This window comes from Vigna radiata, chromosome 2 (genome assembly GCF_000741045.1).
Source record: "Vigna radiata var. radiata cultivar VC1973A chromosome 2, Vradiata_ver6, whole genome shotgun sequence".
Taxonomy (NCBI): domain Eukaryota; kingdom Viridiplantae; phylum Streptophyta; class Magnoliopsida; order Fabales; family Fabaceae; genus Vigna; species Vigna radiata.
This window is the reverse complement of record NC_028352.1, coordinates 9,280,887-9,292,339: the sequence shown is the minus strand read 5'-3', so window position 1 is coordinate 9,292,339 and position 11,453 is coordinate 9,280,887. Positions and strand designations below refer to the sequence as shown.

Here is an 11,453-nt window from a genome sequence, read left to right as displayed (position 1 = left end):
TGTGAGAAAGAGACTAGGCAAAGTTTTAAGCAAAGAGTAATATTTCAAGTGTTCTAGGAAATCAAATTTAGGAAGTGGGGTAGTGAAATTTTAAGTTAGGGGTCTAGACCTGAATTGAACCTTTGTGGTAGCTTAGACAGACCAATTATGACTTGTAGGCAACATCAAAAGAGTCTAAAACTGTTTCTAAGTAGTATAATTCAAATTGAGTCTCTAAGAGAATTAGGTTGAGTTTTTGATTCAAAATCTCTGCATAGTAACTAGAAATTTGTGTTAGGATCATGGGGAAAGCTTCAAACAAGTTATATTTAGCCTATAGATCGAGTTAGGAGTGTTCAAAGTTCACCAAATGGCCTAAAACAGATTTGGAGGGTGTGAGTTCTGCAAAATCTGCATAAAATCTGCAGAATTCACGCTCGGGCGCCCCTAACGGGCGCTCGGGCGCCATTTTCTGCTGTCATGTCTGTTTTTGATAGTTTGTGGGGTTCCGGATGTCCGTTTTGGACGTTCTCTAGGTCGTTCTGGGGGTTTTTGACCCTTCCGGAGCCAATGGTGTGGGTTTCCAAGCTATTTGAATCACCTAAGTATTGGTAATTTAATATTACAAAGATATTTGTATTAATAAGTGATGTTTTTCTGAAAATATGTAATTCTTGTCTCCTCTTCTTCCTTGTGTGATGATTCATGTATTTGTTATGGTTCCTCTTGTATGACTTCTATTAATATTATTGGATTAATCTATGCTTGATAATGTAACAAAACCAAATTAATCTCCTAACTTCATGTATAACATTAAGAATTAAAGTAAGTAAAGTTAGTGTGGAATGTAATGTGATTTAAGTACATCTCTAGGTGAGATCAAATTAAGTTATGAGAATGAATATAGGAAGCTCAGTCTTGGGTGTCTCCATTTTATATGGGCCAAGAATGAGATCTAAGTAAGTTTCTGGAATGAATATAGGTAGCTCAGTCTTGGGGGTTGCCCTTAAAGCTCTAATGACTATTCAATCTCACTTAGAGAAGATTAGTTCATGTGGTGAAGAGTAGTAGGGGGTCCTAGTCTTGGTTGTCTCCATTTTATATGGCCAAGGTGAGTGATAACGGACCAACCTTGTGTGTGGTAGGGTGAAACCCATTGGCAATGGCTTTGCAAAGCAGTAGAGGCCACCACAAGTGCATGACCCGCCATAGCTCGATATTCATTCCGGGTCCGGACGAGTCTAAGTCTAATACTACTTAATAAAACAACAAATTATAAATTAAATAAACTGTTCTTCCTTGCTTGTTGTATTGTATGTCTCTTTTACTATGTTTAATTGTAATTGACTTGTTTTCATTGAATTCTAGCTTACCCTTGCTTTGTTTGCTGCTTGTTCTTGTTTGTGCTTGTTTTCTTTTGCAATGATCATCCAAATTGGATGTGAGCAGATATTTCAGAGGCCCCTCTGGAGCAGGTCTTAGACGTAGCTGATACGGCTGAAGTCCCTGACACTGCAGCTGAGTAGTCTAGGTTGTTAGTTTTATTTGTATAGTTTAATTCCTTTACTCTTTTCTTCTTTTGAAAGACTCTATGCCATATGTAGAGCTTTACTATCTTATTTTATTTTGGATGACTATATATCATATACACTCATCTGCTATCACTCTTAACTGCTTTCTATTATTATAATATGTTGCATTCCACTTGATATGAATTATACACATATTTTAAGATGTTACAGTTAACATATAAAATTTAGATTATTAAAATATTAAATAAACAAACAAACAAATATTACTGAAGTTAATAATTTAATAAAAATAAAGTAAGATTTAAAAAAAATGTGTTAGGTGTCCATTTCTGATTAAAGAAGATTTTGATAATATATTTTTATATGGAATGAAGAAGAAATAGAGGGAACTTAAAAAAAATATATTAATGATTTTTTGAAAAAAAAGTGCAATTATTATTTAATTAATCTCAACAATTAACCTAGAATAGAACAAAAAATTAAGATCAAGAGTAAATAAATATACTTATTTTTAAAATAATTGGATCCCTAGTCATTAAAGTGAATTGGTTCAAATGAATATTTCAACTCATTATTATCGTGATAATTTTGTTATAGATTGAAAATGGAACAATCCAAGATTAACATTTTTTTTTCCTTTAAAATTACCTCATTAATTTGTATAGACTTTTTACCTATTAAACCAATGAGGAGTAATGAAAAGGTTGGATAATTTACTCAAAAGCATAATTTTTTAATGTAATAAAACTATTGTAAATAAATAGTTATTGCAATCTAATTTGTTATATTAGGAATGTTAGATGTGTAAAAAAAGTGATAATAATATTACATTGTAAAATGATAAAAGTTGGAAGATATAAAGAAGAATACAATTAATTAATTAGAATAAATAAAAATGAAACAAATATTTGTTTAATTTATTAGAAGTGTTTAATTCTTTTAAATATTAAAATTGAAAATTATATTTCTCAAATATTTGCTGAAGTGAATTTTATGATCAAATAGCTCAAATAAAAAAAAAGTTAAAATATTATTATATATTTTAATTAAAATAATAATAATAAAAAAAGCATCACCTTAAGGAAGGAATCCAAATACTTGGTGCGAATGCAAAGGCAGAACAGAGTAATTCCAAACGGTGCCGTATATGAACCCTCAACCACAAGGGAAGGGCTTCAACACTAGCATAACTCACATTGCTTCTGCTTCCTAATCTCTGCGCTCTACCCTGAATCCAGTCTGGTAATTATTCCGATCTTTGTTATTACAATTTTAATGTTTTCTTTGCAATTTTTTTCAGTAAAGCTTGATCGGGTTTTGTATCTCTCGGGAATCGGTGTGTAGGAACTTCCGAAAATATACAATGTTTTAAGCTGGCTAGAGTCAAGTTTTCGCATCACTTGTTTATTTAACCAATCCACGAAAATACGAGAGATTTTCAGTTTTAGTCTTAATATAGCGTCATTTGTTGGAAAACCCCATAAGATTTGCTTACCACTTTTATGCTTTCTTCTTGCTATATGCACAATCTGAAATTGTTGAGATTTTTGGGAATGTTAGGAATATGTGGAATTGAACTCTGATTTTAATGTGCCTTTGTTTTTAATTAATTCAACGTCGACCTCAAGATTTTTTGTTTTATTTGCAGTGGAGAAGAAATATAACTAATTGCAATGGCTGCGCGTGTGGCTGCACGGTACGGATCTAGAAGGTTGTTTAGCAGTGGTTCTGGAAAAATACTCAGCGAGGAGGAGAAGGCTGCAGAAAATGCTTACTTTAAGGTAGGGTGGGTCTGTGCATTGTCTTAGTTAAGACTTAGAGGGATTTTTGTGTGAAGGGGTATGTGATCTGAGACTATTTCTCTGCTTTCACTCAACAGCTTAAGTTTTTGGTATTTGAAAAAGTTGCTGAGGAGCATGTGTGATGAGTTTTTATGAAACATTCTTAGAATTCATGTTGAAACCAAAATTTGTAGAAAATTTGCTTCTAGCATGCATTGATGTTAAAAAAATATGATATTCACTTATGTTAGTACAGACAAATTTATGCATCATTTGAGTTATTATTTTCTAAAATGCATTGAAATTTTTTGTTTGTTTTAAACGATACTGCTTTGGCCTTTACTAGTCTATTGAATTATTTGGATAGTCTTATCAGTATGTTGTTAGGATCATTCGTATTGTTTCATGCTCTAACTTCTAACATAAGGAAACAATTACCTGTTCATTTTTGTGCTCGGCTAATATTCAATTATAGTCTAGTAGTTGCCCACAAAATAGATTACTGTTCAACATCTTCGTCATGTTATTAAAAATATAATGGTATAGATCCATCTCTTTTGCCATATCAATCTATTACCGTGGAGAAAGTTTCTCCGTCTGGTTTCTATAGTTTCCTTACATCAGTGGAGGTTTGTGCTTGACACTAGCATACATGTGTTCATTTGTTTTTCATTTTGCAGAAAGCTGAGCAAGATAAGTTGGAGAAGCTTGCCCGCAAGGTATGTCTTAAATTATACCCTCTTAGTCTTTATGATTTATGTGCAATATTTGATGAACTTCTTGGGAGTATTTAATTATTGGATCAATCATTTTCCTGTGTATATTTTCTGAATGTGGATGCTTATTGATTTTATTTGGTAGAAAATAGATGAATTAGACGGGAGTGACTTTTTTACACATTTCAAGGCTATTACACCTACCCCCAAAAAAGAAATACTAGAGCCAATCAACATATATGCCCGATCTGTATTTTGTTTTACTTTTAAATTCAAATGCTAAGCTGTTATGTGTATAAAGCTGTGGAAACTTGTAATTGAGTGTACAACACATCTTATAAGAAAGAAAAGTTGTAACCCCTTTATTTGGAAATTTCAGTGTCTGTTGTAGGTTCAACATAATTTGTTGCATCTTCATGAAGATTATTCTGTATACACAGATTATGATAACCTTGGTTGCTCGTTAAACATCCATAAAGATATACTTTGAACATTATTTATACCCCTTTTCATTTTCAGCTAACTTTTGGGTTAGATACCTTTTTTTAAGTTATATTAAAAACCCATTGCATATTTTATCCTGCACATATGGCTCTATCTTAAAGATCAAATAACTACAATGTTGATATTACTTTATATCCTGTCAGTTTTCTGTGTTTGTGACTGTTTCTGTAACGTTTTCAAGAATTTTTTCTCCAGTTGCTTATGCATTTGTTTGTCTATCCGAAGTCTTACTTTGAAGTCAATGGTAACTCTATCCTCTAATTTAGGGTCCTCAACCAGAAGCAAGCTCAGGGGGTTCAGTAATTGATGCCAAACCAAGTGGCTCAGGACACACTGGAGCATCAGCTGAAAGAGTTTCAACTGACAAGCACCGGAACTATGCAGTTGTAGCTGGCACCATAACAATTCTTGGGGCTCTGGGGTGGTACCTTAAGGGCACTGCAAAGAAGCCAGAAGTGCAGGATTGAACATTTCAGATGTTCATGTTCTCATTTTGGTATTGTTTGCAGCAAGTAGCACAAAATAAATGACCACACTACTAACTATGATTATTTTATTATATCGCATTGTTATAACGAATTACTACTTTAATTTTTTATGTTTTACATCATGCTACTGAGCATGACGAGCATCAAATTTTCTCCAATAATGACTGGTAGTTTAAGCATCATTTACTAGCAGCGGGTGAGAGATGGTGATGAAAAAGGAGTGGGGATTGTATGAACTTAATGTCAAAGAGTGAAGGATATTTGGAATAGCTATGGGGAGAGTAAAAGAACCTTAGATATAGTTAAATTCATTTCGATTTTGATAAAGAAATTCCATATTAACTCACTGAGGATGAGATGGGTATTTACTTATTTCCTAGTTTTAAATAACTAAAACATTTTGAATTTATAAGATAATTAAAAAAATTATACTAATTTTTTGATAATTTATTTATATAATACACGTTTAATCATTGTTCTTTTTTTATAATTATTTGATTTTTATGTTATTGTAATTTGATAGTTTTATGTGATATTTGTATAATTATAATTTTTGTTTTCTATATTTAATGTTGGAGAAAAATAAATATGTATTTTTTTTCATTGTCGTTTCTTTCCATGTCTCCTTAATTCTTCGATCCTGAGCACCTTGGCATGAAAATACACAAATTGAAAGCATTAATCGATAGATAGAAAATTATAATTGGTCTAGTAAAGAGAGATGTTGATCTCTTCTCTTAGAATACTTAACGTTTGTTGTCTTCTTTTAGGTTTTGACGATCAACTCCTTATATAGATGCTCATAGACTTATAATTTTTATACTAAAATTAAGATTTATATCCTTAGTTATTTATCTTGGGTTTACTTATTTTTTTAATTACATGTTTATTCTTTAACTGTAATGAAATATTTTTACAATTATATGGTATATATATATATATATATATATATATATATATATATATATTCTTATTTATTTGTTAGTATGCATATTACTCTATTCTTAATTAATCTTAAGTGATAAATCTTATTCTAAATATAGATTTTCATTCATTACTATATTTTTTTTAGGTCCGATTGACAAGATTTATATCTTACACCAGGTGAGGATCATATCCATCATCACATAACTTGCAAGCTTAAGACTTAAATTTTAAGAGATAAGACTCCTCTAAAAGCAATTAACTGGAGCTTATTATTATTGATATACTATCTAAGGTAATTAATATAAAACTTAACAAATTTAGAATATAAGGTGTTGTATAATTGAAATAAAAACTATAAGTTTAAAGAAACACGTTTTGTACATGAAAAAAATTAGTAACGTTTTATACTTCTCAAAATGTATACAAATCTACTTAAAAGAAATGTATAAAATTTATACAGATTGATATCTCCCTAATTTTCACTTTATCCTCATCCATCACTGACACTCACACCAAGCCCACTAGAGAAAATCGCACGCAAATTGCGATGGGCAAGAAGGTAAAATGGAGCTGGAGTTCGGCGATAATCGGAGCAGCGTCGGCAGTGGCAGCCACCGCCCTAATCTCCGCCAAACCGAAGGACCCAACTTTCCACCTCATATCCATAAACATGACTTCCCTCAAACTGAATCTACCTCTCCTGGACGCAGAGGTTCTTCTCACCGTCCACGTCACCAACCCCAACATTGCTCCTATCGACTACTCCTCCACCTCCATGTCCATCTTCTACGAGGGTTCCCTCCTCGGCTCGGCTCAGGTCCAAGCTGGCTCCCAGCCACCCCGCTCCTGCCAGCTCCTCCGGCTTCCCGCCCGTCTCCATGGGCTCCAGCTCGCGCACCACGCCAAGCGTTTCCTCCAAGACGTCGCGCGTCGCGAGATGGTCCTCGATGCTAGTGTCGACATCGCTGGCATAGCCAGGGTCATGTGGTGGGACCACAACTTCAAGGTCCACGTCGACAGCCACGTCACCGTTGATCCCGTCTTTCTCGACGTCATTGATCAGGAGAACACCTCCGAACTTGAAGTCTTCACCACCGCTGCAGCGTAAGCCTGTGAGGAGTGTAAACTCTGTAACTGTAATTGTTGTATTCTGCAATTCAATTAGATTTTTCAGTTTAGGTTTTGTTTATGCCTTTGAGATTCAACCAATTATTCCCTTTCTCATTTTCTGCGGACGCATTATTTTCTATGCTTCTAAAGCAAGCTTATAATCTATTTTGAAACCAATGATTGTGGAAAGTTGCTTATAGTAGGCATTGTTATCAAGAAATGTGATGCTCAGTTATGATATTACAGCATCCTTATCCTATGTTCACTGGAAATTTTATTGTCTTGAATGATTTCGTTGTGGCTTTGATTAATATAATACATCCATATGTTGTGATGGTACACTCAATTACTGTAGATAGAGATGCTTGCTCTCTATCAAATCTCAGTAGACGATTGTTACTGATGATGGCAAGAGAAGCTTGCGCTCGAGGTATGCCCTTGAATTTTACTCTCTTATTCTCATGATTTCAGTACAATATGTAATGAAGTACTTGAAAGTTGAAAGTACTTAATCCATGAGTCATCAAAGCATTGCTCTGCATTTATTTTCTGATCGGGTCTGTTCAATGATCTAACTTTTGTAGAGGTTCTTTTATATAACTTTTCTAAATTTTTATTTTTAACTTATGTGTAAGTTAATTTATTTTTTTCTTATTTTTCTCTCTTGCAAACAAGGACTTATGGAGGAATTCATCTAAAGATACTAATGTTACTTTTGAAGTACAATAAGCTACTATGGATAAACAATAAATAAATTTAACCCGGGAGGAAACTTGTAATGGGATATAGACCACTGTTAGAAAAGCTGGTTGGACCATGTGGTTCGCTGTTAGGAGTCGCCTTTCCAACCACAATCACCTAGTTTCAAAACCTGCAAGCAGAGGGAGAACACATTATAAAAAGAAAAATACACTATCTCTTTATTTGGAAATTTCAATCTTGCGTATGATAATATATTCAGCGTAAATTATAAAATCGTAGTATGAAGGGTGTACTGTACATTCATTGATATGGATATACTTGGCTACTCATTAAACAACCATAAAGAAATACATTCATCAAGTTATTGAGTTAATTAGTCTATTACTGAACCTATGTACAGTCTGATAAAATACTACCATTGTTATGTAACTTGATTACTATTTGCCAGTGCCAGAAAATGGTCCATCATGTATTGTATGAGTCAATGAAATGTAATTCTAGATAAGGACCCGTAAGGAGAAAGGAACAACATGCTTTTTTTTGACAATTGTTGATGGGTGAAACGGGAACTCAAACAATGGGTTAATTGGCATAATTATTCCTATGTGGATGACTTTCTATCTATGTAAATTGTCTGCCAAAAATTGTCCTCGCTAATATGTGTATGCATTTGTTTGTCTATTAATAGAGGCTTTGAACCAAATGGTAACTATATACTGAACTTTAGGATCCTCGATCAGAAACAGAGCAAGATGCAGGCATATGGAATACCAAAACAAGTGGCTCAATACATGCAGGAACATCAGCTGACAAGGTTTCAACTGATAAGTACCAGATTGATGCTAACAACTACTAACAACTAACATTTCCGATAAAAAAAAAAAGTACTGGATTTATGTAGTGGTGGCTGCTAGTAATAAATTCGTGGAGCTTTTGGTTGGTACCATAAATGTTTTGCAAACAAAGTTGAGACGACCTATTAGTCTGCGATAGGAAGAAGCGGCATCATCATCAAGAGGTTGACCAACATGTTGAATACGAGAGAAGTGAGCCATGGTTGTGGGAGCAGGGGAGCAGTCTAACATCCCTGTCTCATGAAGGAGATCTAGGATATATTTTCGTTGACTCAAATGAGACCATTGTGATTTCGAGCCATTTCGAAACCTGGGAAATATGTGAGATCACGAAGGTTCTTAGATGCATAAGTGAGAGTGGAGGAGAGTAGTTCCAAGGACAAATTCCTCCTTATTTTTGGCACTTAGGACAGTTAGCATTGACCAACTTCAGGAGTGATAGTTGGATGCACCTATAACACAGGAGTAACAAGAGATATAGCTGGATTCTCATTTGGGTGCAGAAAATAAGAAAATCTGCATAGGACTAACGAGAGAACCCTTAAAAAAACTCTAATACCATTTTAGACCCCATAGTCTAACTTATGCACATATGATATGCATTCAACATTGAAAAATGTAAACAGATAAAGAAACATATGGTTCATGAATGCTGTTGAAGAGAGATATTATTAAAAAAAAAAAAGGAAGAAAAAGGGTTTTTGCATTACATTTCAACGTAAAAGATAGAAGATATATAGAGGCATGTAGAACATGATAAACCAAACAACGGTCATGGGCCCATAAAAGAGAAAGCTAGGGTCTCTAAGAGCCAACATCAAACACTTGTAAAACACTAAGCTAGGGAGAAGCGCTAAGCCATGTGAAAGCAACATTCAGTTACAGCTAAATTAATGCAAAAATCTGTCGGCTTCTCAACATAGTCTTATTCGGTTTCATCATCTCAACCTCTCTTCTCAACATACCATCCTTAATAGATGGTTTAATATGTTATGACATCTCCATAAATTATTTTGTTATATTTATAGTCTTTTATTTATTTATTTATTTTTATTTTATTTGATTGAGACGTTTATCTTGTCTACATAATTCACTGTCAATGTAATGGTTTTGCAATCTGAGAGGAAAAAAAAATCTTTTCTTTTGAGGATGCATTTACTATGAACGATATTGTTGCTTATGGTATTCGTTAGTGTATGTGATGTTCTATGTAGGTGAAATTTTTTCCTATGTTAACTGGTTAAACCATTTAAAAAATTAATCCCACATCTCTTTTTTAAATAAATTAGGATAATTCAAAAAATATTTTCATATTCAAATATATGCTGTGAAAAATTATATTCAAAAGATACATTATCGAATGTGTATTTTATAACTCATAATATCATTCAAATTGTATATACTCAGAATTAAATTAAAATAACATAACTTGTGCCCACCACCACCAGATGAGGTGCAGCGCTGAAGAAAGTTGCTATCTGTGAGTAGACTCATAGTTAGTTTCCAAATCCAGGAACCTAACAAATTGGTCTGACCTATCGTTTTGCAATGGGGTGAAGGATCGAGAAGCTGCCATTCCGCAGTGGGAGTAAAGTGATCAAGAAACTGTCGGATTCAAAGTGGGGTGTGTCAGATTGAGAGGTCGTCGGAAAGAGGAGAAGTGTCAGATCAAAAGACTGTCGAAAACAGGAGGACTGTCGTTTCAAAATAGGGGGTGTCGAATCAAGAACCTGATCAAGAAGTTATCAAGAACCTGTCGTTTCAAGAAATTGCCGTATCGCGACGTTGCTGGAATTGTGTGGGGCAAATTGCGGTTGATAGAACGAAGGCGCAGATAGGAGCAGTGCGATCAGATCATGCAGCAATACGCCAAAATTATGCTGAAATCAGCCAAGATTTGCAAGAAATCATAAGGATGTTGGGTGGTCGAGGCCACAACCAAGACAACAAACCTTGCGACCGGCGAGAGGAAGAAGAAGGGGAGAGAGGGGAAGAATGCCACACAGTGCAACGCAGCGGCAAGAAAAGGGTAGAACTTCCCACTTTCGAAGGGTTTGATCCATTTGGGTGGGTCTCGTATGTAGAGAAGTTCTTCGAGTTGCAAGGTGTGACAAAGGAGGAAAGGGTGCATCTAGCAACATTTAGTATGGAGGGGAGCGCTGGCTACTGGTTCAAAGCCTGGAAGGAGAAAACTAAGAATCGTTCTTGGGAAGGCTTGAAGGAGGCAGTGGTGGTGCGATTTGGAGAACGAAAAGGGGGCACAATTTTTGAAACGGGGTGGCCAATAAGCAATCAGGAACTGCGAAAGAATACGTCCCAGCATCAAACCATAGAGAATTGCTAGAAACGAACGGGAAAGGATTGCCCGAGCCGAACATGACAGAACGGTCGGAACCGAACGGGCTAGGACTTTTAAGCGGCCAACCCGAGAGGACTTCAAGAACCGAGAATGGGAAGGGTTTTGAAAATGGCAACGAAGAGGTTTTGTGTTTGAATGGCGTTGGCCTTCTCTAGTTTGAAGAGAAACTGGTCCATTGATGAAGACAGAAAGAAGCACTAAACGTGGCACGGGAGGTGCATCAAAACGTGGGTTTGTCGTTTGCCACGTCAAAGAAAAAGGTCGTCCATTTTAAAGATTAATAGTAATAGTTTTGAAACTATAAGAACTAAAAGTCATCAAAGTTTCGAGTAAGGACTAAATCCAAAATTATGTAATACTTAAGGGACGAAAAACATATTTAACCCAAAAATTTATATTTAATCACAAATGTCTCCAAACTACTCCTTTCAGACATAATCTTTACCTTTAATTTTGTTTCGTCTTCCCTTTTGGTTACTTTGTGCTAGTTTTCTTGAACAA

The 11,453-nt window shown here is 34.7% G+C and overlaps 2 protein-coding genes across 2 annotated transcripts; both read left to right on the top strand.

The window, feature by feature from the left end:
• The first annotated feature begins 2,600 nt into the window (after nt 1-2,600).
• On the top strand, nt 2,601-5,161 carry LOC106755236 (uncharacterized protein At2g27730, mitochondrial). The gene is made up of 4 exons (XM_014637349.2): nt 2,601-2,753; nt 3,160-3,292; nt 3,973-4,011; nt 4,779-5,161. The coding sequence occupies exons 2-4, from the start codon at nt 3,185-3,187 to the stop codon at nt 4,977-4,979; spliced, it is 348 nt and encodes a 115-aa protein (XP_014492835.1). The 5' UTR covers nt 2,601-2,753; nt 3,160-3,184; the 3' UTR covers nt 4,980-5,161.
• LOC106755749 lies at nt 5,161-7,376 on the top strand. Its single transcript, XM_014637960.2, has 3 exons — nt 5,161-5,167; nt 6,073-6,104; nt 6,367-7,376. The coding sequence occupies exons 1-3, from the start codon at nt 5,161-5,163 to the stop codon at nt 7,033-7,035; spliced, it is 708 nt and encodes a 235-aa protein (XP_014493446.2). The 3' UTR covers nt 7,036-7,376.
• Nucleotides 7,377-11,453: the final 4,077 nt, after the last annotated feature.